A 27,607-nucleotide genomic window follows, 5' to 3' on the forward strand; every position below is an offset into this window, starting at 1 on the left:
TTTAGCTGTTTCAAGGCCTCCAAGTTCAGTGTGTGTCGGTTAGTTTTTGGTATCTGTAACTCTTGGAATGGCCTTTCATTGTCGGTGGCTGCCCTTGTTTGGGAGCTACCTTATCCTTCCCTTTCCCCTGAGGCTGGGAAGATGATGTGAGTTTTGAACCTGAACTCAGGTGTACTGGACCTTTCCAGGTCCTGAACTGCCAATAAAACAAACAAAAAAATTATTCCTTCCCTCCTCCCAACCCCATCAGAAATCAAAAACACAACTCCCCAAATTTTATAGGAGTAAGTCCATATGGTGGCAAGGTTGGTTTTTCCACCCAGTTTAGGACACTTCCATATTGTGTAATTCTGTTAGCTTCCTCCTCCCTTCTCTAGGTGGATTCCCCTTGGCACACCCCTTGCCTCCAGTTTCTGAGAAGGAAGTGGCTGAGGAAGGACCCTCCCAGGACACAGCCTGGCCTGAGGATCTTCCTCCTAGTGCTTCAGCATGTAGGTAGGTTAGACACTCTCCCATATAAGACAGGTAACAAAGAAGTTCCCATTGGGCTCAGTCCCCAGCTGAAAGCTTTGACTTGCTCTTGAGAAGCTGGGGAACTGCTTTATTAATTTAAAAATAGTTCAGCACTGTGTACAAGTCTCATGTTCTGTAAAATGGAACATTAGCTTCTTCCGGCCACCCCCAGGCCTGTCCTACTCAGGCTCGCTGCTGTTTGTGACTTTCTCCCATTCCAAGCTCTCGTCACTTTGCAAGGGGGAGTCTGGTCCCGGCCGTGCTCGGAGTCCTTGGAATCGCCGGCATTCCGGACACACCCGGATGTGCGTGCAGCCTCGTGCTACCAGGGCGGCTTCCTGCGCAAGTCTCTGTGCTAGCTGGTCGGGCTCACCCGCGCCACAGAGCTTGCCATTGCTGAGCGTGGTTGTGGCGCGGGCCCGCCGTTCTTCCTGGATAATGGGGCGAGTCCGTATCCCCCCTCGCCTCCGCCGAGGGTGGAAGCTGTCCTTGCAAAGGATGATGCTACGTAGCTCTGTCACCATCTCCTGGCAGACGGACACCTACAAACAAACGGAAGGTCAGTTTCGTGGAAGAGACCATCTCAGCATCACCCTCTTTCTGCTGGTGGATACCACTTTTGAATGCTTCTCCATGCAGATAGAAAACCAGCACCTCTAAGGGACTAGCCAACTGTTCTGGTGTTATGTTTGCATTGTGTTCTCGATATATGGGAGCCCCCAGAATTGGCAACCTCCAAATGCAGTCTGAAGTGATAGAGTGCATTCTTTCATCTCCTTCTCCTGCATATGTTAAGTCGGGTTTCATTCTAGTCTCCTGAGGTCTCTCAAAACTCTGGAGTAGTCTTTTGTCAGAAGCACAACTTTGGCCCTTCTGCAGGTGTTGGACTACAACTCCCATCGTCCCTGACTATTGGTCACTTTTGATGTAGGTGATGGGAGTTGTAGTCCAAAAGCATCTGGAGGGTCGATGTTGTACAGCCCTGGTCTAAAGCCTGCCCATTCCTGAAATCACTATCAATGAATTAGTATTTCTGGGCTCCAGAAAAAGTCTCATGTGTATTTTAAGCCTACATTCCTTGCAGCCTTTTCAGAGCTGGGATCCATTATTTGCCATCAAACATCTCTCTTCTGTTCAGAACCGAATTTCTGGGCTAGTTCTCACTGTGATGGTCAACAAGGTTTTGTCCTATTCTGGACTCATTGAATGTTCCTCCATCCAAGGAAACAAAACCCCAGTGCATTGATGCCAAGAAGAAAAGTTCCAGGCTAGCTTTCTGACATGCTCGTTTTGTTGCGATTGGGGATTTAAAAACAAACAAACATTTTTGTAGAGGGACACCTGGTCCATCTAAAGGGGTACACCCTAGAGATGCTGGTTTACCACATAGGAAGAACTAAGCTTTGGATGCTTGATGAGGTCTAAAACCTGGGTATTAAACCTATCTTGACTTCCCCTGGGTAATCATGCTGTTCTAAGCAACCCCACCCACATTCGGGGCTTGTGTCTTAACCTTTTATCAACTCGTTTTTTTATTTATTTTATGCAAGCAAATACAAGTAACGTTCTCAGATGAACAAAGCAGTTTACAACTTAAACCAAGTACTCTTGTTTTCTGCGTGACACAAATATGGCAGACCTTTCACAAATATCATTAGTCAAGATTTGCTGGTCAATGACCGAATAAACTTATATCTATCTATATCTATCATTAGATATAGCCAGATTGTGCAGTGATGTCTTATCTCAATACTGAGCATTTGTACAGCACTTTTGGAATGTTCAAGGTGTTTCATATACACATGGTAATCCTTACAACAGCCCTGTAAGGTAGGTCAGTTTTAATATTTCTATATTGCAAATGGGGAGCTGTGGTTGAGCATAAATGGCTGATTACCACAATCATGACAGGGCAAGATTCAAACTAGGAACTTCTTGATTTGTACCTCTGCCTTTTAGTCTGCATGATACACCAGTACTGTGAGGGACTCCTCTGTGTTCACTCCTTTAGCCCTTAGGTGTGCAGGGAAGCAGAATTCATGCAGTACAGAAACCAGATCTTTAGAACATAAGATATCCGAATGGATTCAAATGCAGAAGGACTACTTAAAAGGAGTTCCTTCAGCACATTTGCATTCAAACAGGAATACAATTGAAGGCATTGATACCAAGCCATGTAAAGATCTACATAAAATAAAAGTGTGTTGTCGAGTCGGTGTCGACTCCTGGCGCCCACAGAGCCCTGTGGTTGTCTTTGGTAGAATACAGGAGGGGTTGACCATTGCCTCCTCCCACGCAGTATGAGAGGATGCCTTTCAGCATCTTCCTATATTGCTGCTGCTGCCCTATATAGGTGTTCAAGTCATTTCCCCACTGTGCCATTAGGTGGCAAAAGGTCTAGACACTCATGCAATAAATAACTCTCTTGGTAGCAATGCTCTATTTTCTCCACACATCTATACCTTTACAGATACCATATGATCTCAGTTTTAATGCCCACTTTCTTAAATCTTCATTAGCAATCTGAATATGTAGAGCAGGGTTCTCCTGCAAGCATTTCAGCCGCAAAACAAGGCTTGAGGAGGAGTTTGATTTTCCTAAAAGACCATCCAGAACTTACTCATTTTGGGGGCACAGGTTCAGTGCTGTTCATTGTCTCAGTTGGGTGCAGCTCCAGCACAACTGTTTGTATGAAAAATAGCTCTTCTTCCTAGTAAAAATGACACCATCACACAGCCAATAATATCTGGCGATGGACTTGGCTCATGGAGGACAAGCAAAGCTCATTCGGAGTGAGGGCAGAATAGGCACTGAACTTGCACTGAATTAGTTTCCTTTGCCATCTGTCATATTGTCACACGGGCGAATCTGATTGGCTGTGTGATGATGGTGTCACTGCTAAGCAACAAAGCGGTGCTGCTGATCAGGGTTATGAAGAGGCTCACTGTAGATCACCACCGCTGATATCTGAAGGCCAAGAATGGAGGTGAGGTACAAGTCACCTGACTGTGTGTCTGTAGTGATGTGCATTCTCTGTTTAGTGCCCCTCCAAAACAGTGAAAATGCCCCCCTGAAAGTTATCCCAAAAGGCAGAGGGATTTGGGAGGGGAGAAAAGGCTTATGAACTCACTCCCATTTCGGCGCAGCCCTAGTTAGTATGGAAATATCAGTTAAATTGCTGTCCTGCCCTTCCTCCAAGGAGCTCAAGTTGACATGCTTGCCCTCCTACTTTATGCTCACAATGACCCTGTGAGGTAGGTTAGTTAAAGATGATGACTGGCCCAGGGTTTAGTCAGAGATCTGGTAATGTGAATCTTCCTGGTCCCAGTCCGACACTCTAACCACTATGCCACACTGGCTCTCCGGAGGCTTGGCAGGGAACCTTTTTGCTGAAAACTGAATAAATGTTTGAAATACTAATAGGTTCTAACTTTGCTCTCCAACTATTCAAATTATGTATACGTGTACTGTTTTAGGACTCAAAGTATCAAAAGCCCACATGCTTTAAAGGCAGCCTACACCTCACAATTATTTCCCCAGCTTTTCCCAATTTATTTTTGGAGTTCAATGCCCTTCTTAATTGTACTGCAGTATAATACAAGCAAATGCATCATATACATTCTTTCCTATCTGGTTTCATACCAAATGGATGTTTAGCAGATTGCATCAGAAGAAACATTAACATAATTCATCATAGTAAAATGGAGAAAAAAGCCTGTTGTAATTCTTGCAACTGATGCAGGGAACACATTTGATCATTAGAATTGGCTGTGTTTAAAAGCAATGCTAATTAGAATGGAATTCAGCCCAAAATTCATTGGAAGGATTAATTCTCTTTATTCCTGTCCTGAGGCAATCACAGTGGTCAATGGTGTATTGTCAGAAAAACTACTTTGGAAAAAGGGGGCAAGGCAGGGGAACATTATCTTCCTGCTTTCATTTCCTTCTGTTTGAACCCTTTGCTTGTCTCATCAGGCAAAATAATAATTTTTTTTACAGGTTACAGGCATTGGCTCCAAAATGCATCAGATGGGTCCATTTGCAGGTGATACCACTTTAAATACAGTAGCTACATTTCAAATTCAGACAGAACGGGAGAAATATCAGTAAGTTTGAGGCTGCAAATTAATGTCGGCAAAGCAAAAGTATTAGGGATATATTTAACAGGTAGTTAAAAAAAACTTTTTGAGTATCATGCCTTATAAATGGTTAACTACCCCTCTGAAGATGTTGGGGTTGGATTATTCATTTGAACTCTTTGCTGCTGCTCTACTCTGCGCTCCTGAAGTCTTGTACGAGAGACTGCAACAATTTAATTCCCTTCCCAGTGCCCTGGGGAATCAGAATAATTCATAATAGTCTTAAAAGCTTTACTTAAATCTGAAATTGCTGGGAGCCCCTCCCCCACTTCTATGGACAAAATATTGAAAAACTCTATTAACTCAAAATTAGCATAAAGTCATCAGGAGCTGGTGGGCGCCATCTTGATTGCTGGTAGTGCTATGATGTCACCTCCTGTTCTCAGCTCTGTTCCCTCAACTATTAAATCTGGGACTCCACTTATTATGCGATTCTCTAGACAGAAAACATGCACACTAGCAATGGGAAGCAAATAAGAAGCAAATTGTTCACCCGTGCAGTTGACACATGTGATGACCACTTTGCAGATTTTGTGCTAATTACATAGAAGTAAGTTTCGTGTGGGAAATGTGTTGTGTATGAATTGGCTCTTAGAGATGAGATGCTCTAGTGTTTAGCATTTGCATTTGAAATATCTAAAGTGATCTTTCTGCTTCCATCCAGAATGCTTCCATGGTCTAAATTTCACCATTTAACGCTTTCTTGGATTTTTAGGTACTCGTTAAAATGAAGAACACTTAGTGGTAGAGGCACATTTTAAACGTGGTGATTCTTTTTATTTAGCAGGGGGAGAGTAACTGGCCCTATCCACCTCCAGCACAGTAAGTCCAGTGACTGTTGCTGGTTATCTTATGTTTCTTTTCAGCTTGTGAGCCCTTTGGGGACAGGGATCCATCTTATTTATTTATTGTTTCTCTATGTAAACTGCTTTGGAAACATTTGTTGAAAAACGGTATATAAATATTTGTTGTTGCTGTGATATTGTGGAACCCACTGGATTGTTCTTCTGGGGCTATTATGTGTCTTTCTTGACTAAATACTAGAACGTGCACCTCTTGAAGAGACTTACCTCAGAGTGTTCAGAGTGTCGGAGGCTCCATAAGAACTCCAGCATTGCCATAAAAATCGCTACGATTAAACCACAGATCAGAACCACAAAGATTCCACCTATATTCTCCATTCCCAGTCCTACAAAGCAACAGAAAGAGCAACAACATTAGTGTAGCAGACTGGCCTGCTCCAGGCACTGTCACAGTCTCTACCAGGACAAGGACCAAGGATGCCCGAAGACCTTGGACAGCTCCCAGGGCAACAGGTCAGGACCACGGTCAGCGCAGATCAGGAGAATTCAGAGCTGGGTGTTGCAGCAAAATGGGAAATTACTCCTGTGGTGTCTCGTTGCGAATCGTCGGGTTTCAGGTTTTGTAGCCTGTTGCTATGAAGTGATTTGATCTCACCTCTTCCAGGAGCAAGTGTTGGTCCTTTTAGAGGAGCTTTGCCCAATTCTGCAGGTCCCTGCTCTGATGGTTCTGGGATGCTTCCATCATAGCTGGAAGGTCCTTGGAAGATTCCTCCAAATTATAGGATGTTGGCAGGGCGGAGCCCTTGAGTCTTGGTGGGGGTACTGATTGATCCTCTTCTGGTTTATCAGGTATGGGTGTTCCCAGTGGCAGGGAATCACTGGATGTCTGCATTTATGGTGCCTCTCTATCCGACTCATCTCTTAGTTTCTCCCCACTCCCCACTCCCTACTCAGGGGGCTCCAGAGTCTGGGGTAATGACCCAGACTAACTTTTAAGGAGCTGCTTCATACTTCCAGAGAACAACAGACCCACCCAGACCTTTCTTTTGCTAACTTTGATTGAGAGCAGGCATGTATGTTTGTTTGTTTTTTATTTATTGTTTTGTACCACCTTTCATTATCACATTCTCAAGGTGCTTATGCTACACAAATATAAAAACTTTATTTTTTCTGCAAATAAAGACATTTTCTTACTATGTGGGTAAGAACACCATTTAGCAGCACACACAAATATCATAGCTCAAGCCGATAGGAAAGAGAGAGTGGGCAATTAAACTCCATTGAAATAAATGAAATATGACTAACTTAAGTCTGATTCATTTCAATGGGACATAATCATGACTCTTTCACTCTGGATTCTGTTCGCTGTGAGTCTGATGGTACTTTGCCTGAAATTCAGTCATATTATACTAACAATAGATACTATGTTAGAGGTATGTTGGACCAGAATGCCATCAGTGAGTTAAGTTAAAACTTAATGAAAGTTTTAAATCAGTATCTCAGTAAAACATTTAACTGATTCTGGTCCCTATCTCTCATCCACTTATGGTATAGCGGCACTGGAATGATTGAAATGGAATGCTGTTTTTATTGTAAACCATGTTGGTAATTTAAAAGTGGGATATAAACATATTAAGTCCATAAATATAAATCCATGAAACCAGCAGGTCACGGTGGACTGGACCCAAGAGAAAAGTTGTGGGAATTGCACCTATATGTTTGGCCAAAGGTTTCTAAGCAACATTCCTGTCTATGTTCCTTGTTGTTCGGGGGTCTTAGGTGGACTTGATTGTTGATTAAATTGATTACCATAGACCGTGTGGTGGCTTCTGATGGGGTTATCATGTTCAACTATTAATCACCCGGGACACCTCTAAATTCTTCCTCTCCCCGCTGGAACAGTAAATCAAAGTGTGAGAATCAATGATTTATTGACTTAATCTCCACATAGCTTTTAGACATACAGCTTCACCAGCTGCCTTGTAAATTGTTGACCTGCTTTGCTTTCCTTTTTTTAAAAAAAGCAGAGGGTCTGTCTCTCTGTTGATCCCTATCATTCTTCTCGCAGCATCTGTGGGGCGTTCCTGCTAGCCAGTAAATCACACCGCTGTAAGTAGAAAGGCTTCAACTAGGATGGCATTTACTAGTCTAGGCAGCGGGATGAGGAACAAGAGAATCTAGAAGTAGTCATCTGAAAGTCACCAGTAAAATGCCTCAAGGTGGGAGTAAGTCACCAAAGGGTGGGGAGAGAGTGAGCGAGAGTGCTGGGGCTTCCAGAATCAGACTCCAGCACCTTCTAGTGCTCTGTTTCCTCTGCAAACCCAAGGAACTGAGTTCCATGCATTGAGGACACCATCTTGTTTGGATTATTAGTCTGCTGATCCTGGAGTACCAGGACAGCTTGTTCCCAATAGCCAAGCCCGGTACACCAAGTTCTATAAAGGCCAAACTTGGAGTTTGCTCCTCACTCCAAGCAACTCATTGCTAGCCCAAGAACCTTGCCGACACTCCTGATCCCTTTTCTTGACTGCTGCCTCAGATTGTAACCCCCTTCCTGACTTGGACCTCGCATCTCCTTAGGGGTCCCTCAAATCCTTTGTTGCTGCCAACTCCCACCAGATTTGGATGATGCTCCTGAATCTGGCCTCCTAGATCTCTGCTTCCCGACTCCTTGGAAAATGTTTCCAAGGGTCCTCCATTCCCCGCATATTTGTTTTTCATGCTTATCCTTGTTTAAAATCAAATTCTATAGCCCATACAGCAGTGTTCTTCATTGTAAGGCTCAAGGATCATTGGTGGTCCACATCAGCCCCGGATAAATGGTCTTTTGGACCTGTGTAAAGCTTTGGCCAGAGTGGAATATTCTGCACAGCCCCCACTCCCCCAGCAGCATGTGGAAGCAACTGTTCCCGATGTGCAGAGCCCTGCTTTGCCCAGAGTTGGGAGGGGAAACTGAGCCCTCTTGAGCCCTCACACCATCTTTGAAGGCATGCATCGAGTGCTGGGAAGTGTAGCCCTTTGCAGCATGTTCCTCCTACAGCTCTTAAGAGCGGGCCGGGTTCTGTCTCTCCTAAAGAGCCCTCTTAGCATGGAGAAAAGTACAGTATTATGTGGAGTTGAGCACAGTGAGAAATAGGTCTCATGCTGAAGTCTCCCCCCTCCACCCCCAAAGTGGCCCCCGCTTGAAAAAAGGTGATGCTCACTGCCATACAGTATCCAGATGCCAGCTTCTTGCCTATGCCCTACATTGCAACACAGACAGAGAGAGACAATTTGACTAATGAAGTGCATGCCTTCAGGCCATGCTGGGTCTCCCAGCTCGCCGCCCTCCAGCTAGTTTCCCCCCCCCAAAGGAACATAACGGAGGCCACCCACCCAGGCTGCTTGGCTTTTGCTCCCTGATCTTGTAAGTGTCAAAAGGCCCTTCCCTTCGCCAGCAAACCTTTTACTCTCCCAAGAAAGAAAGCTGTTCTGCTTTAGTTTAGGGTGACTGCCAAAACACACCCAGCAATTCCTTTTGGCTGGCAGTGGGTCTTCGTGTTAGCTAGGATGTCAGCCTAAAGTCATGTCTTGCGTGGTGATTTGCATCACTTTCCCAGAAGGTCTTGCTCTTCAGCTGTAGCACTTTGTTGTTAGATTCCCTGCCATTTCCCTTCTTTAGAATGGACCATTATCCAGCAGCTTCCTCTGGTGAAGTTCCATTGCCGTTAAAAGAACCTCTGGATTTGGAGAGTGTCCCGCAAGTGATCTATTTTCTGCCACCACACAGTGGACATTCATTAGAGCCTATTTGCCCTCCATCTGTCCCCAAAATTTGTCATCTGGCCATTTCCACTCTCCGCCCTAGGCCAAACACCCAGCATGAGGCATGGCCGTACTTTCGAGGTGTTCTCCTCCTATTATTCAGAAAAGCTAGTGCGCGTTAGGAGGACTCTGCAATCCCTGAGCTGGAAAGCTGATGTGGAACAACCTAGATGCTCATCAGCAGTGACCCTATTCCTGGTACATCTTTATGAACAGACACACACTAGAGGAAGGAGGGAGGGGAGTCAATGTCACCTTTGGCTCGATGGTCCTCCTCTTTGGGGCACTGCCCTCCTTCCCACCACTTCCGCTTCAAGATTTCCAGACGGTTGTTCTCCTGCAGCTGCAGAATGGCCAAGTCAAACTCGTCACGGAAAAGGGAACCTGCAAAGCCAAGAGGGAGGTTTCAAAGGAAGAGCAGATATTGTGCCCATGTTTGTTTTTAGTTGAATCTCTTCCCCACCCTCCAAAAGCATAATTTGCTAAATAGTTGAGATTTGCAAAGATATTTTATTTGACACACATTTTTAGACCACCCCATACACAAGTCCCTGGGTGGTTCACACTCCTCCTTTCCCATAGATTTCAGCTTAAAAACTAATCAGAATACCTCAAGGGTAACCAATGTTTTGTGTATTGGAGAGTCATCAACATACCGAGTTAGCTGTTTAACAGAGTAGTGTTAGGTCATTTAATATTAAAGTGAAATATTTAAAAAAACCCAAATGTTTGTCAAATATGAACTGTTGAATGAAGTTTGCTTCTGGTAACTGATCACAACTCCCAGAATGTTACATTTACTGCTCCTATGTTCTTGTGTAACTTGTGCACATTTCAGGAAGCATTGCACTGGATAATTTGTCAGTGGGTTATATTATTATTATTAATTTCTTTCTTCGATTAGTTCTTTCTCCAAGGAGCCATTACTATACATAGTTATGTTTATCCTCACAACAACCCTGTGAGGTAAGTGAGGCTAAGAGATAAGTGACTGGCCCAGAGTCACCCAGTGAGTTTCATGGCTGAATGGGGATTAGAACCCGGGTCTCCCCTGTCCGAGACCAACACTCTAACCACTACACCACACTGGAGTGAGCCCCGATATTTAAACTGCTTACAGACTGCAGCACAGTTGTGTCTATTTCTCGGCCAGAAATATGAAATTGACCAGATGAGCTCTTTCAGGTTCTGGAATCCCATGTGGCCCTTGAATGACAGAGTTCTCTCTTGATATCCCTGCCGTTGTCATTGACTATGTCCATACCAGTTCCCCTTGGAACCACATGGAGCCAACTGACTAAACCAGCATTAAGGCCCCGAGATCACTGGTCACCCCCATCAACCCTAAGTGTGTCTCCCTAACTAATACTGAAGCTTTGTCCAAAGCGAAATACTCTGCACAGTCCTCGTGGCCCCATGTGGAGACGGCCATTCTCACTGTGTAGTGCTGCACGTTGCCCAGTGCCAGTGGGCTCCTTTAGAGGAAATGGAGCCCTCTTGAGCCTCTGCACCATTGGGGAAGGTATGCACAGAGTGCTGGGAAATGTAGCCCTTCCCAGTGCTTTCTTGCTCCTAGAACTCTTAAGAGAGGGTTCCTTCTCTCCTCAAGGGCCCTCCCAGCCCAAGAAAAGCACAGTACTGTCCTGAGGTACAGGGGGAAATAGCTCTCACACTGAAGGATTTTTTCTTTTCTTGCCAAGGTGGTCCCTGCTTGAAAAATAGTGAACCTCACTGGTCTAGGAGCTATCAACAACATGAAAGGGAGCCCAATGTTTATTTCAGACTCCATTTAATATTGTATTATCGAAAAATCCCCACATGTCTTTTTGTCAAAACCTGCCCCTCTCTTGTGCATCCTGAATCTAAGCTGAACAACAAAGTGCAAACATGGAAGGAGTTATCATGGAAATGTCTGGAAACCTTTCATCTCAGATGCCACCCCAATGAATACATTAGAAGCCATTGATCTGGCAATTGTCTCTTTGAAGCCAAGCAACAGGCACGAAGGCCGTGCAAATGCGCCTGGCATCTGTTCGGAAACTCTTCCAGCCTATTAATGCCCTGATCCTCCGCAGACAGCCCAGAAGAGCTAGAATTTTGCTTCACTGCCTACCGACTGGCATGCCAATCCCGTAGCCCTTGGTGTCCAGAAGGCCCCCGACCTGCGTGAGGTTGCAATTGCGCTGGCGGTAATACTCGTTCATGGTGGACTCCAGCAGGAAGGCATAGTTGGAGTTGAGCACCCTGGCAATCCCTTCCTCTGTGCTCTTGACAAAGACACTCGGCTGCTTGGAACACATGTAATTCCACATGCGCTGGTATGTCTGGTACCGCGAATTCTGCAGGAGAGCAAACAGAAGACAAGCTGCAGCAGGAATCTTGGCCATGACCAGAGAGGAGCGATGTGTGTGTGTGTGGGGGAATAGAATACAAGCACCTCCTTCACCACCCCCAGTTCAGTTTTATGCTTACGACCTCCTACCCCACTTTTCTTGATGTTCTGCACCACAAAGCAGCTCACATCGGTAAGAAGCAAAAGCAGCAGTGTGATAAAAATGAAACAAATGAACAATGCTACATCAGCCCCCTGACATATAAGGCTGATCACAAATACAGCAGCCAGAAAGGAGTACCAAGTAGAAAAATCACCCAGTCCTGTATGCCTAGAGAAACACACTTCATGTGGTGCCTAAAGGAAGAGTGCGGGTGAGTGCGGTTCATATAGGTCTCTAATGGAAGGACATTCCAAAGTGTTGGGGATGCCACCACCAAAAAGTCCCTGCTCCTACCAAATCATGGTCGGAGCCACATTTTAAACAGACCAAGTCCCCCCTGTAGTCTTAAAAAAACAGCAATGGCGGGGCATGATAAAAGGTAAGGGGATCAGGACCCCTCTGATCTGCTGTAATCCATGCATTGGCAGGGTTTTGGCAGATTGAAGCTCTCAGTATCTGCTGCCCTTGGTCTGAAATAGGCACGCTGGAGGCTGTGCCACACAACAGGGTGTGCTGAGTCCCTGCTGATGGGACTTGGAAGGAGCAGTTGAAGAGAAACAAGACAAAACGAAACAATTTAAGTTTTGTAAACCACCTTGGGAGGTGGTATAGAAAGGCGGTATAGAAATTGAACAACAAATAAAAACAAAAACCAACACCATACAGAAAGGGGGAAGGTAGATCTCTTGAAGGTCACTGCCGATTGCACTTGGAGAACTGTGTGCATCCTCTGTAAAGGAGGGTCTTTACTCCTGCTCTCTGGGAGTACTGTACCACCCTTTTCCTCTGAACATTGATAGAGGAGTTCTAAAGAACACCCAGGGCTTTTAAAAGAGAAGGATCTGTTTGTGTAAACCCAACGATTTGGGTTTAAGATACAGAGTCGAGCAGGTATTCCCAACCTGTTGGAACTCTTATCCCCGGCCACAATAAATTGTAGTTGAGAATGATGGGGACAGCAGTTCAGCCACATCTGGAGGGCCACAGGTTCTTGGGAACCTCTGGACAAGAATAAAGATTTGACATGACCAGGTGTAGGACTTGGCTGAATGGGAAGCATTCAGTTCTCATGGAAAGAGGACCTGCCTTCCCATGAACCACACAGCAAAAGACTGACCTGGAAGAAAGTCATGCTGGAGCCCCCATGGATGGTTCCGTACTCAATTGCAGTCTGGTCAGCGAGGTCGTCTACCGACTCAATGGGAACGTCCATGCGCTGCACGGTGAGGAAAGCTGCCAGGTTGGCTGTGTAGGAGGAGATGATGATCAAGGTGAAGGCCCACCTTGGGGGGAGGAGGAAGAGGAGAAGAAGGAGGAGGAGGAGAAGGAGGCAAAGTGAGATTTCCCACACTTTTGTCTGCATCTCGGAGCTACCATCTCCTGCAGAAAAGGAAGTGCGGGTTCTGCAAGATACTGAGCACCCACTACTGTCCCAGCAGGATCTTGTGAAGAGCTCAGTGTCTCAAGGATAGTCCCCAGTTTGACGAGGAGGAGGAATTCAGCTTAATCTTGGCATAAAGAGAGGTAGACATGCTCCAGAATGGATGCAATTGTTATTAACTGAGTGCTTCAGGGACATTTAACCCCATTCAGTTAATAATAATAATAATAATAATAATAATAATAATAATAATAATAATAATAATAAACATTGACAAAATTCAGCCATCCTAGGTCCTTGGGAAGGACTCGATGTCTGGATAAAACAAACCAGTCAATAACACCTGTCTGACTGTGTAAACAAGAAATAATAATAAAATATTATGATCTACAATAAAATATTATGATCTACAAATTGAAATTGAAAGGCTGTGGCAGAAAAAGACCAAAATAATCCCAGTGGTCATTGGCGCCCTGGGTGCAGTTCCAAAAGACCTTGAAGAGCACCTCAACACCATAGGGACCACAGAAATCACCACCAGCCAACTACAAAAAACAACTTTACTGGGAACAGCCTACATTTTGCAGTGATACCTACTACAACAACAATATTGATAACAAAATTCTGGCATCCCAGGTCCTTGAGAAGGACTCGCTGTCTGGATAAAACAAACCAGTCAATAACACCTGTTTGACTGTGCAAACAAGAAATAATAATAAATATAATACCCCCACAACAAGAACACACCCTTCACAGTTGTCTTGTTTCTGAGCCTTCACGACAAATGTACTCTCAAGATTAAACCTGCTCAATCTGCTTAAATGCTCATGCATTTCCAGGATTACATCTGCTGCCATGAGGACTAGCAGTTTAAAAATATGAACTTCATGAGGACTAGCAGTCTACTTTAAAAAAATCAACAAAAAGCTGCTCAGGATACTAGAATCTCTGTTAACATCATGAACTCTTTGTGGTTGCACTGAATACATATGAATACATATGAATACAGTCTGGGATGGAGCTGCCTGAAAGACAAACATCTCACCGGACTCTAGAAGAGGGGTCCATGTTGTCATGTGGAAATGGACTATGCAAGGCCTCTCCAAATGTGTCACCCACAAGAATATCCAGTTTTAGAGTTCCTCCAATGGTGTAACTCGGGAGTTCCCAAACTGGGGGCCTCCACATGTTGCTGAACTACAACTCCCATCAACCCCAGCTACAAGTTATTGGTTGGGAACCCCTGGAGTAAGCAATAAGCAGGACTTTGGAGATCTTCTGTCCTACCACAAGTCCCCAAAGCACTCACTGAACATCATTGCACTGACCATTCTACAGTGAACCATCACAAGGTGAGAGGGGACCACTAGTATGACTCCTTACCAGACTCCGCTGACACAGCGCGTTGACAAAGCCCGGGGGGCAATGGTGGAGCCCTGCTGCATGAATCCCCCAACAGGAAACCAGAGGCTGTTGCCGAGAGAGTACTGATTGACTAGAAGATTGCATCTCCCTTGGGAGCAGGGGTGGGGGCTGTACCACTCGTAGGGCGTCAGTCTGCAGCATCAAAACACAAGATGTCTAATCACACTGGGGAATCGCTGTTGAGTGCAACTGGAAACAACAATGATAAACTTCTCAATTCTCCCAGGAATGGAGATTTGCAGCTAACCGACTGGCAAGGCAATTGGTATTAAAAGGCTTTTGCCCTGTGAGCCAAATGACTGTGGACATTCTTTTTCAGTTTCTCACCTGGATTCGGCCTGTAGCCAGGAAAGTTTGGGAGAAAAGATGGTGAACTATGTGGGGAGCCCAGCTCAGGCATAGTTCACCATCTTTGGGGTCCTAGCAATCCTTGGTCGGTGTTTCAAGATGGGTTGAGTGGTTGGCCAACATTGCTGCGGACCCCAGGTGCCCGTTGTGGTGCCTCCCTAGCTGGGGGTGCGACAGGCGTCTGGGGTCCATGGTGATGTCGGCCACCCACCGGACTGATCTGCATGTCAGGACTGCTATGGACCTCCACCAGAGTTTGCTCTGGCTTTGCCCCATGCATCACTTGCACCTCCATCGTTATTTCATCCTCCCACACCACAGGGCTGTTTGATGGTACTCAAACTCTTGGTACAATCCTGAAGGCTCATGGTGTGTTTGCATGTCACCTTCTCCCAGGACAACAAGAGGAGCCCAGGTGGATCAGGTCCATCTACTCCTGCACCCTGTATCTAATCTAGCAGAACAATGGCCAAGTAGATGGTACGCCTCCAAGAACCCACAAGCTGGCATGAAGGCAATCGCACCCCCCACTTCTGACCCCCAGCCCCTTCACGGCACACTGCCTCAGGGCAGGGATGGTTTTAGCCATTGGTAGCTCCTTTAAAAGCCTCCGAAGGGCCAGAGTGGTGCAGTGGTTAGAGTGCTGGATTAGGATTGGAGAGATCTGAGTTCAAATCCCCATTCAGCCATGAAACTCAATGGGTGACTCTGGGCCAGTCACATCTCTCAGCCTAACCTACCTCACAGGGTTGTTGTGAGGACAAACATAACCATGTATACCACTCTGGGCTCTTTAGAGGAAGGATATGAATGTAGTAGGAGTAATAATAAATAAATAAATAAAATAAAATAAAGTGAAACATGCAATTCGGCCCTGTGCTTGCAATTTGCATTGTGTAATTTGGCCCTCCTCGTTTGTTTGATTCAGCTAAATAGCGTGCTCAGGAGCACAGTATGCAGAGAGGAGGCATGATATAACCCTTTTTCACTGTGCCATGATCCTGATGCAAAACATGGCCCTGAAGCGGCTCTATTAGCCCTGGGACGGAATCGTTCCTTGGCGCCAATAGCCCAATTTTCATCAGGATTGAAGCGTGGTGGGTGTTGAAGCTTGGAGAAAATAGAACCCGGAGCATGATTGACAGGTTGGAGGATCAGTTGGATGTTTGGGGCTCAGAATGTTCGGTTTTGATTATGACAGTTTGCTGTTAGGGAAGGTCTGATCAGAGTTGGTACAGTATCTATTTATATACTGCTGACTGCTAACGGAGCATGTGGCTAGGCACAGAGCCTCTGCAAACTCCCGTTAAGATTGGGGGGCATCTTGGAGTGAAACCTTTCCCTCTCTGAAACCCCGAAGAGCTGCTGCCAGTCAGTGTAGACAATGCTGAGTTAGATGGACCAATGGTCTGACTCCGTTCCTTATGTTCATATGTGTTCCCTTGTCAGCTCCATGACTGTAAAGAGAGGTGCTCCTTCCACTCAAATGAATAGGGAAAGCTTTATAAGAACATTCAGGCCAGTGGCTTATTTTAGTTTCCTAATTAGTTAATATAACCAGCCTCAAGTAGGCAAACATTCATCTTAAGGGGCTCAGCAGGGAAATGCTTGACTAACAAGCAGAAGGTTGCCGGTTCGAATCCCCACTGGTACTATATCAGGCAGCATCGATATAGGAAGGTGCTGAAAGGCATCATCTCACACTGTGTGGGAGGCGGCAATGGTCAACCCCTCCTGTATTCTACCAAAGAAAACCACAGGGCTCTGTGGGTGCCAGGAGTCGAAATCGACTTGAAGGCACACTTTACCTTAACAAGCAGGGGAAGCAACTCTGTGATGCTTAGATAATTTTACTTGAAAGCACTGCAGGGACTCATAGAAAGTTAGTTACTATTTATTGCTTTACTACATTTATATCCCACTCTTTCCCCAAGGATCCCAGATAACATTGTTATCTTCAACCTCACAACAACTCTGTGAGGTAGGTTAGGTGACTGGCCCAGAGTCACTCAGTGAATTTCACAGCTGAACAGGGTCTCCCTGGTCCAACACTGTAACTACTACAGCACAATGGAAATTGTTTAAAAGCATGACCCCATCCTCTCTGTCTGCCCCTCTGTGACTCCAAGAACACAGTTCCTTATCTATATTGGGTCTTGGTGCAAGAGAGGTCCTCTCTCTTTTCCACTGTAAAAAACACCACCCAGACTGAAGTGTTTTGACAACCAGAGGGGGCCAGGCATCACGGCTCTCAGCTAGGAATGCTTCTGAGCCATCTGACACGAGCAGGGTGTTATCCGAAGGCCTGTCTCCTCCATAACAGGAATCTGCACCGACACCTTTGGGAAGCAGCGTGTTGAAAGGCATCAAGAGAAGCCATATCTCGGTGTAGACAGGCCCCAGCGCCGTTATCAAGCAGTCTTAAAAGCTGCGTGCCCCTGAAAAGCATTACAGCCCATCAACTCTACAACTTGGGCCGTGCCAAGGGACCCCTGAGGGACGGCACGCTTCCATTTGGTAATGGGATTGCAGCTCTGCAGCGTTATTACTGCACCTGCAAACGATGTAGAAAATCTCCAGTGCCTCTTTCGCATGCTTAAGGGAGGCAGTTACAGAATTCTGGAAATAACTATTCTCCTGGAAGGAGCCACAGTGATACTCTGTCAACGGAAAGCTCCATTTTAAGCAGATGCAACATGCAGATGCAATGTGTAGACAAATCCTTGATAGTCCTCTGTGCCCATCAATGTCGAGAGAAAATGAATGGGCCACATTTCTAGCAGGTCCTTTTCATAAACTGTGCAAGGTGAAGAGAGCCTTGGATCCACAGATTAGTAATCTTGGGCTTTACTCCCTTTGGCTTCTTCAAATTAAACGCTTAAAAAAATTAAACAAACCCACTTCCTATAGACTTCCTTTCTTCCTTGCTTCCAAATGCTCCAATTCTGAGTGCACCTATCAAGGAAGTAAATCTCGTTGAGTTCAATGGAGTTCACTTCCAAAATGTTTGGGATGAGGCTACAAAGGTGCTTCATCCCAGTGAAAATTCAGTTGAAATCTAGGAATTTAATCTTAATGGTTTGAGACTGTGTGGTTTCAAAAAATTAAACTCATAGATGTTTTGAAGAAGCAGGCAGTCACGTACAGGGCAATGCTATGTATGCTTACTCAGAAATGAGTCAGTGTGTTAAATGGGGCTCACTCCCAGGTAAGTGTGCACAGGACCAGAGCTTAGACGGGCAATCCTCAAGTGATTTACTCTCAAGTAGCCCTATAGTGACCAGTGAATCTACTCTAGAGTGAATAGGGTTAGGCATTAGGGCACCTAGTGCTGTTGTATTTACCCAAATAGCAGATGACTCTGAATTTAAGACAATCCCTTTTAAAAGTACAGGTTGTATCTGTACCTTCCTGAAAGGAAGAGGTCTCTGAATTTAAGATGACTGTCTTCCCCATCCCATTTCTAACATTAAAGAACCTGGGGAAAACTAGTCTTATTCAGGTACTGTATATGGTATTCGTGAAAATGGCAGCTGAGATGGCATTCTTCCCCTTTGCCCCCTCAAATCAGACACTGCTAAGATGATCTTAAGCTCCAGTGTTTCAGTGGAGTGGAGAGCAGAGCTGCAAAGTTAAGCCTACCACCTTCCAAAATCCCATTTCAAAAGCTTTATTGGGTTTCATGGTGGCATCCCAGAATAGCTGGCCACATGCCCCATAAGTGGGCCCATATCAGGCAAACTCAGAAATCCCCAAGCCTGGTTTTGTTTATTCTGGCAAATTATCCATTATCCTTCCAGAGCTTGCAAGAAGCACAAGGAGTGAAGAGGAGGTTGCAGTCACCTCCCCGGGCCCCATTCCCATCCACTTTCAAAGACTGCAAGGCTTGCTTTTGGAGGGGGGCTGGCCCCCACCAGGGGCACGGGACAAGGCAGCATTTGACACCTCACCCCGGGGCCACCATAGGTTGGGCCCCCCCATTGGCTGGTACGGAGTGATACCAATATACTCCCTTCTCTTCCAGCGCGATCATGCAGTGATATTGCAAAGCACTGGCCCTGCTCCTGGAATTACTTCCTTGACTCGCGAATCCAAAACGTCAGCATTGCTCCATGAATGAGGCTCGACCCCACGTTAGATGATTCAATCCCCCCTGCAGTTCTTAAAAGCTGACAGCAGGTGGCACTGCGAGGATGGGGAAGGAAGAGGGGACCAAGAGGAAAAAGTTAACCATACCGGGCCACCAAGAAGAGGACACAGCTCACGGCCAGGTAGGCGAGTAACATGAAGAGCCAGACGCCCGGAGAAAAAGGATCCAGGAAGGAGAAATAGCCTGGCTTGCGCCCCTAAGACGAAGGAGGGGAAAAAATGAGCTCAATATATATTTATTTAAAAACCAGATCTCCATTCTACAAAATAACAGTCAGAAATGCAACACGTGGAAAAGCAGGTGATGATGACAATGATGACGGGGGAATGATGATGCAAGCAAACATTGTGGGGTGGGTGGGGGGTGTCCTGCAAAATTCTGCAGAAAGACAACGGGAGCAGAGTACAAGCCAGCAGCTCCCCGGCTAATTTGCATCTCTCTCCAAGAAGCATCTCAGACGACCCTTTATGAAGAAGTGGTGAGCAGCACGGGTTCTGCTTGAGATGTTTCGATGCCACCCGTGGAGGCCCCATGGAGGTCTGCTCCCTGTTTTGCATCTCCTGGAATCAGCTTGCTTCCAGCCTTCACTATCCTCTGGATCCTGGGTCCTGACTTGCTTTTCTGTCCTCTTGGGGTTCTCTTTTACTGCAGCTGAGCCGCAGCCCTTGCTGGCAAATTTACTGGTTCCCGAAAGGGGTGGGGGAAAGAGGCAGTTGCCAGGCACAAGGGCTTTCTAGCCAGGAGCCAGCGAGCTTCCTCCTCTGAAACAGCCAGGACAGCCCGATGGAGTGCCGGGGAAGCAAGTGCCAGGGAGGGACAAGGCATCCTTGGGTCGCTTCCAGAATCCTCCCTGGCATGCATTCTACTAGGATATGTAGAGGTTGGGGAACGGTAGGCCATCAGCAGTGGGGAGGTTTCAGGATCTCTTCTCGTTATTAACAGAATACTGTGGTTCACCAACCAGAGCCAGATGCAATCTAGCGGCTGGGAGGAGGAGCCAGGTGCAAAATGGGAGCCTAGTGCACCAATGGGTCATACAGTGAAGGGATATGCATGTGCAAGTACAAATCAATATCAGAGTTATTACAAATCAGAGACGCAAAACTCAAACTCTAAGACTGCTCAGCAGAACTGCACAAAGACCTGCTCAGAGGCAACCAATTACTGCTTACATTTTACAAAGCAAGGAGCACGGGCTGAGAGAGAACAAGTCTTGGAGGTGACGGGCCATAGCTCAGTGGCAGAGCATCTGCTCTGCATGCAGAAGGTACCAGGTTCAATCCCTGGCATTGGATTGAACCTGGGGTCTTCTGCATGCAAGCAGATTGCTCTGCCACTGAGCTGTGGCCTCATCCCCAAAGGGGAAGATCTTACAGCGCTCACATGTAATCACCCATCCAAATGCAAACCAGGGTAGACCCTGCTTAGCCAAGGGGACAGTTCATGCTCGCCACCACCAGATCATCTCTCCTCCCTTCTCCAAAGACAGAGCAAGAGTTCTCAAGCTTGGATGCCTGGATGTGGTTGATTGTGGCAGGGGGCGATGGAAGTTGTAGTCCAACAACATCTGGGGACCTAAGTTTGAGAACACCTGACTGCAAACGTGTGTTAAACGGAAGGAACTGTCCATTGTCAACGTGATCAATATCCTTGCAAAGTGTACTGGTGTGCAGCACAAAAGCTAATAATACCTTGGATTTCCACTAAAAACAGTAGTGCTAGCTTTGCTTCCAATTTCCCCTCCACTGAGGAACTGGTGATGCTATCTGCAGCCAATGGCTGGCAGCCCCACAAAGCTTAAATGCATATATTTGCTTTGGTGAGCATGTGACTTCTAAGGTAGCCTTCTCTGCAGCGGGCACAGCCAAGATGAATTTGAAAACCGTGAGCAATGAGTTGATAAGGCGGCCGGGGTGATGAACACAACCAACAGGACTGTCTGATACACAATATTGATGTATTGTTTTCTTGTGGATCTGTTTGGAGGTCTGCGGTGCAGCGTAAAGCAATATTTCTTGCTACACAATAAAGAACCGATGGACTGGCTGATTGAAAACACAGTGACAGGCCAAGCAAATATTCTCCATTGTATCCCATTAACCCAAACGGAGAGCAGGGCATAACCATAACCCGGGAGCTACTTCCTCTCTTTCTACAGCCTGCTACTCGGAAACCCCATCGGAGCCCCACGTCAGCAATCCATACTTGATTAAATCACAACTAGTGAAATTGAGGAAAATGACAGATCCATTTAAACCTGCCATATTTGGTTACCCGCGATAAGACGGACGTGCGTGAAAACGGCGCATGGATGGGGAGGCCGGGAAACGGGGTGGTGGTAAGGAAAAAACATGACGGGGAAGCTCGGTAGATACAGAAAATAAAATAAAATGTTATTAGAGTTGGGAGGGGATGGAGATGGGGAGGCAGTGACCGGGCAGGAAATTTATTTGTAGTTATTTGTTAGGAAATGTCTGATCGGAACTGTAGATTAACACAACGTCAGCTGCAGCTTTTCTGTGCTGAAATATGAAGGGAAGAGGGAAGGGAAGCGGAAGATGGGTCTCTGGCGCCGCTTTCGTCTGCTGTGCAAACCAGATCCTTAAAGGAAGACAACTGTGATTAGTTATCATGCCTTCCATTGTTAAATAAATATTTACTGGTTTAATTAGCTAATTGCCACGTTGCTCTTATATGCGCAGTGTTAATGCTAAGCAAGAAGATCTTCCCAAAACCAACAGAGGGACTAAAGAGATAGGAGAGCTGGAATTTGGGGTGGGGGGGGTGTAGTGAGGAGAGGAGGCGATGTGCCACCTTTCCAGATTCCACCTCTAAGGTGCTCCTAGTGCAACTGGACGATGTCACCTTTCAGCCACATGGCAAAAAAACACACCCTCAAAAAGAGTTCTCAGCACTGGGAAACTCTAGCATAGGCCAAATTAAAAATATTCCACCCACCCAGAAGGATGCGAGCGACATCTCTCGGTCCTCACAGTACAAAGGCATTTGTGAGGGTCCGAGAAAAGGGTCCCGTTGGGATTCTGTATCCCCAGGCGGGGCCAGTGGGGTGCCCTGGGTAAGATGTTCCTGAATGTGGGTCTTGGGCAGGGCTGCACAACTTGTGGAGCTGGGCTCTTCCTACATGTTTGGTTGGGCTTGCGCTGGGGGAGACCTGGGTTCAAATTCTGCTCAGCCATGACACTCACTGAGTGACTCATGAGGGCAGTTCACACAATCTACGTTAGGGTAGGAGAAACCTCCTACTGTAATCCGGGAGCTGTCTACACTCCCATTTTCTCTTTGTGTGTCATTCAAAAACAAGATCAGAGGCTGGGAGCTTGATCGTGCCCCAGCTGGGTAGGATGAGCACACCCTACCAGATTCTGCCCCTAGCTTCGGAACAAGGTAGGAGGGGAAACTGTCCTACCCAGCTGGGGCTTGACAGCTCCCCACCTCTGGCCTTGTTTTTCACGGACACATGATCGGCAAACGGAAGTGCAGACAGCTCCTGGCTGAGGGTGGAGGGGGGTTTCTCCTACCTTAATGTAGATCATGTGAACTTGCTCTACTATTTCTTAGCCTAACTCATCTTCCGGGGCAGCCATGAGGCTTGGAGAACCTGCCTCTGAGCTCTTTGGAGGAAGTACAGGACACCAAGTGGCTACATTGCAATAAAGCACAGGATAACGTGGGGACTTTACTGATGAGCTCCCTCATTGATCCTTGATTCCACACGTAGCAGAGGAAACTGGATTCTAAGTGGATTTTAATTACTTGTTTGTTCTTGGCAGTAAGACGGCAGGTGCTCTGTTTGTGTTGGTGCGGAAGGCTGCATCTTTACTAGTCTCGGATACGGCAAGGGTGGAAGCTGGGACAGCAGAGAAATCTGCTCTAATTGTTGCACTGTTTTGTTTATGTTGCTGTTCAGCTGATGGGAAATCAAGAGTGTGTTCTGAATGCCCACGGAACATATGGAGCACATATTGGAACACAAAGCAGGTATAGGCAGGGCTCCGTTCAGAACAACTCGAATGCAAATATTCTGGTCTCAGCGACACCTGGGAAGCACTAATGACTTCTAGTCAGCTTTGCCCAGGTGTACTGGGCAGAATGCGGCCCCTTTGGAGGTTTATTAAGGCGTGACAAAGAAGCAATGGTAGCACTAAGGCTCTGGAAAGCCAGAAAAACAATCTAATGCAGATAGAGATGATATTATCTGTGCGTTGACAAAAAGGGACCTAGCTGGAATGGGGAGCAGGCCAATGGCTTTCTTTAAAAAAAAAAAGATCTGTTTTAAAGCATCCAGGTCATTTTATCTGTTGTATTATTCATGGTATGTTTGTGTGTGGATATCTATATCGGTTCCTTAGGTTGTTGTGATGCTGTTATGTTAATTATGTTTTTCCTGAGCTGCCTGCTGCATTTTTGATGGAAAGATGGGATAGCAAGGTTTCAAAACAGCTTGCTCCAAAGCAGAGCACCTGCCATGTATGCAGAAGGTGATCCAAGTGGATCTCCAGCTCAACTCGATCCTGGGAAGCAAGGCTGGGAAAGGCTCCTGCTAGGGAACCCCACCCACTAGCCAGAGCAGACGGTACTGGGCAGGATGCAGCAACCTCCTGACTCAGTAAAAAGCAGCTTCATACACTCACATTGGCTGAGTTCAGACGTACAGGATAACCACAGTTACATCTGGCCAAGGTTGTAACTGCAGTGTGCCTGAATGTGCGAAACTGCGGTTACGGGCCCAAAGCTAACTCTGGTTGGGCTTGCCAAACTCCAATTGGAACCTTCGGTTATCTCTAAGTTTCACTGCCGTCAATGGAGGTTTCGCTGACAAAGCGTTACGCTCGATTGCTGACTCAGCTATATCCGCGGTTTCGTGTCTATTCCAAACGCCAATCACAGAGAAGGTGGGGTGTGCTTTTGGCGGCCGGGCAGCAGGGAGGGGCTCCCCCTCATTCAACTGGAGTTCGGCTGGCCACGGTTTGGTGAACATCTGCGGTGCAATTCGGAGTTAAGAATCGAAACCTTGGCCATGCTTAACTCCAGTTAACTTGTACGTCTGAACTGGGCCACTGATACATTTGTCGTTTCTTTCACTGCAGCAAGAAGCAGTAACATCGGCGTAGCATGCAGCTCTGCAAGCATGTTTATGCCATTATTAATGTGCTGGTGGTGCATTATGGGGCACCGTGGGGTTGCCATCTTTTCCTGGCAAAGACTCCCTCAACAGGCAGGTAGGCTACAGCTAAAGAGGTGAGGCTTCTGAAAAGGCAATGCAGATCCTAGAGCAGTCAAAGTGGAATGGAAATAAGATAACCAGCCATTCAATGGAGGGGCCATAGGCCAGTGGCAGAGCATTCGTTTTGCATGCAGAAGGTCCCAGGTTCAGTTCCTGGTAGCATCTCCAAGAGGCGTGAGAAAAACTCCTGGCTCACACCCTGGAGAGTGGCTACCAGTCCGTGTAGACAACCCTCAGCTAGATAGATCAATGGTCTGATTCAGTATAAGGCAGCTTCATACATCCAGCCTGCTGGGGATTGTTTGGGAGTCTGTGTTGCTCCTCTTTCAGGTGGAGAGCAAGGGTTCCTCAGCCATCTCCCTGTCTCTTTCCCAAAGAGAAGACCCCAGGTTTCTGCTTAGATCTCCTTGGGCTACAAAAGTTTGGCCTCAGCCACCAGGACAACACAACTACCCCAAACCAGAAAAATTGGAAGACTGTCGCCGGAACAGGATGGCGGCTTCACACATCCATTGCTTTCTGCTTTTTTATCTGCCTTTTCTGATTTTTTTTTAAAAAGGCAGCTTGCTTCTTTATTGATTTTCTCCACCGGAGCCAGGACATTCCTGGCATCTTCCTTACCTCAGTCTGGCTCGGTCCGGGGGCAAAGACAGGATTAGTATCAACCCATTTTGTGTCTGACAAAGACTATTTTGTATGCCGGATATTGCAGAGGGATTCAGGGAGCGGGAGGGCAGCTGGCCAGGTCAGGCTAAGATGCAGCTACCGTCCAGAGTGTGTACCCACTGCCAACTCATCTGCAGCCCCCTGGATTGGCTCCAGTGCTGTTCTTCTTTCCCATACCTGCCTCCCAGTCGAACCCTGATGAGGATTCACTCCTTGGACACAGGCCTGACACTTGATTTCCTTGACCCATCCAAGATTTTTATTTCCCATGCCTGGGTCAGGGAGGGTCCAGGGATGCAATCCCTGGGATCTTTAAGTTAAAATGGCATTAGGTTGCAGGGCTGGGACAAGGAAAGGCATGTGCCCAAGACCTTGGAGAGCTGCTGTTGCCTGTCAGAGTAGGCAGCCCTGGGCCAGATGCACCAGTTGTCTGATTCACAGAAGGGCAGCCCTGCTCCATAGCAACACAGGAAGCTGTCCTCTAGCTCAGTATTGTCTGCACTGACTGGCAGCGGCTCTCCAGAGTTTCGGGCAGGAGGCTTTCCCTGCTCTACCCGGAGGTGCTGCCAGGGATTGAACCCGGGACCTTTGCACGCAAAGCAGATGCTCTGATCAGACCAGAGCTGAATCTAGCCCAGCATCCTTTCTCCACAGTGGCCCCCACCAGATGCCTCCAAGAAGCTCACAAGCAGGGCGTGGAGACAACAGCCCTCCCTCCTGCAGTTTGTCTCCTGAGGTTAGTCGTCAGCGGTAGACTGCCTCTGTAAATGGAGGCTCTGCTGTGCCATCTTGGCTGATAACAGTGTATAGAACTCTCCTGCTCCATGAATTCATCTAGTCCTCTTTCAAAGCCATCTGTACTGCCACATCTTGTGGCAGTGAGTTCTGCATGTTAATTATTTCTGGTGTGAAGAAGCCTTTTTTCCTGTGTGTCCAAAATCCATTCCTAATCAAATTCCTTGGGTGATTCTGAGTTCTAGAGTCATGGGAGAGAGAGAAAAGCTTCTCTCTATGCCTGCCACGGGCCCTCTCACCTGAGTGACTGGTGAGGCTGAGGGCAATGCCTTTCAGCTCTCAAGTCTGCTTGGAAATCATTCTGAGATGTCCCAAATGCACCTGCTGCCTACTCCAAAAGCCAGGATGCAGCCATGAAGGTTGAGAGGATGGGTCTGGCCCATTTTGCGTTCAGATGAAAAGCCAAAAGAGAGAGAGAGAAAACATTGCTATGAATTAAGCCTGGATGGTTCCTTCTTGCATGCATATATCAGCCCTTGGCCTGAACGGTTCCAGAAGAGGAGCCTCTTACCATGTGAACGCGGTAGAGAATGCTAATCCCCAGCGTCATGAAGGGCTTGGAGAAATCAATCACCTTCTCCCTCTCCGCTGTAATCGTCAGGCCAGCCACTGCCAGATCAGCTTTCTAAAACGAAAAGAACACAGAGCGGATCAATAACTCTCCCCCAAATGGGGCCTGAGGTGGGGAGGACGGTGGAAGAACCCAGGGTGGCTTGTCCCAAGGGTGCCAGCAAACTTAGCGTCTACCCATTATTTATTACGTTCTGCCTTGCCCTTCCTGGAAGACTGGTATTCTAGCCTCACAACAGCCCTGTGAGGTAGGACAGGCTGAAAGTATCTTGCTCAGGGCAACCCACTGAGCCCCACAGCTGAGCGGAGACTAGGTCAGCGGTTTCCCTCATCCTCTTTACTGTACTGAGGCAGCAAAGGCTAATCCAGTACAAACCAAGCATATGATTTATTCAGCCTTACACTCAGGGGTGGCCCTTTCATGAGGCAAGCAGAGGCAGTGGCCTCAGGCAGTGGATTATTAGGGTGTCCCCCCCGGGTAGGAAGATACTCCCACACCAGCATTGGAACACTCTTCAGGACCCACCTGACCCTCGCAAGGAGCACATACCGAGTCAGTCCATCTAGCTCAGAATTGTCTACACTGACTGGCAGCAGCTCTCCAAGAATTCAGGCCAGAATCTCTCCCGGCCCTACTCTGGAGATGCAGCCAGGGACTGAACCTGGGATCTTCTGCATGCAAGGAGACGCTCTTTGCAAAGCTTGCAAGAAGCACAAGGAGGAGAGAAGAGGAGTCTGCTGTAACCACTGAGCTATGGCTCCAACCCCGAAGGGGAATATCTTGCAGCAGACTGCACTCCTATGCAGCCACCCATCCAAATGCAAACCAGGACAGGCCCTGCTTAACAAAAGGGACAACGCATGCTCGCTGCCACAAGACCAGCTCTTCTCCCAGAGAGTCGAGTCACTGATGCAGCTAGCTCAGCGTTATCTGCACTGAGGATTTCAGGCATGGGGTAACTTTGGCCAGTCACTCTGTCTGAACCTAGCCTACCTCACAGAGATGGTTTGAGGATAAAAATGGGACACTCAACAGTCACGTACACCATCTTGAGCTCACGGGCAGAAGAGAGGGATAAAACTGTGGTGAATAAACAATTGCAGGACCAAGCCTCCCAGCGGCGGTGTGTATTTTGCAATGGGGAGTCCGCTTTATCTAAAAGGAGACCAGAGAAGCCACCCCATGTAAAATGAGATGCATCGATCCTCTGCTCACCGCTGGTGGAGGTGGAGATGCTGTGCTCTTGATGAGAAATAAGAGCTGTCGACGGCG

At 46.9% G+C, this 27,607-nt stretch overlaps 1 protein-coding gene and 1 long non-coding RNA gene across 6 annotated transcripts in view; one reads left to right on the plus strand and one right to left on the minus strand.

Moving 5' to 3' along the window:
* Positions 1-537: 537 nt before the first annotated feature.
* GRIK4 (glutamate ionotropic receptor kainate type subunit 4) overlaps positions 538-27,607 on the minus strand; it is a 341,226-nt gene continuing 314,156 nt past the window's right edge. For 2 of the 5 annotated variants that reach the window (XM_053269825.1, XM_053269829.1), the window contains 8 exons: positions 26,276-26,389; positions 19,145-19,254; positions 14,519-14,692; positions 12,872-13,037; positions 11,373-11,598; positions 9,515-9,643; positions 5,723-5,841; positions 538-1,055 (listed from right to left, as the gene is read on the minus strand). In XM_053269825.1, the coding sequence (XP_053125800.1) occupies positions 693-1,055; positions 5,723-5,841; positions 9,515-9,643; positions 11,373-11,598; positions 12,872-13,037; positions 14,519-14,692; positions 19,145-19,254; positions 26,276-26,389 (1,401 nt within the window). In that variant the 3' untranslated portion in view covers positions 538-692. Of the gene's footprint in view, positions 1,056-3,133; positions 3,224-5,722; positions 5,842-9,514; positions 9,644-11,372; positions 11,599-12,871; positions 13,038-14,518; positions 14,693-19,144; positions 19,255-26,275; positions 26,390-27,607 lie in introns of those variants that run through there. The other 3 variants (XM_053269827.1, XM_053269826.1, XR_008311082.1) reach the window with 3 other exon arrangements.
* LOC128333817 (uncharacterized) lies at positions 3,385-5,820 on the plus strand. The gene is made up of 3 exons (XR_008311084.1): positions 3,385-3,499; positions 4,513-4,619; positions 5,697-5,820. It is a non-coding gene; the product is annotated as an uncharacterized LOC128333817 (long non-coding RNA).

This window comes from Hemicordylus capensis, chromosome 8, assembly GCF_027244095.1.
Source record: "Hemicordylus capensis ecotype Gifberg chromosome 8, rHemCap1.1.pri, whole genome shotgun sequence".
Lineage (NCBI taxonomy): Eukaryota > Metazoa > Chordata > Lepidosauria > Squamata > Cordylidae > Hemicordylus > Hemicordylus capensis.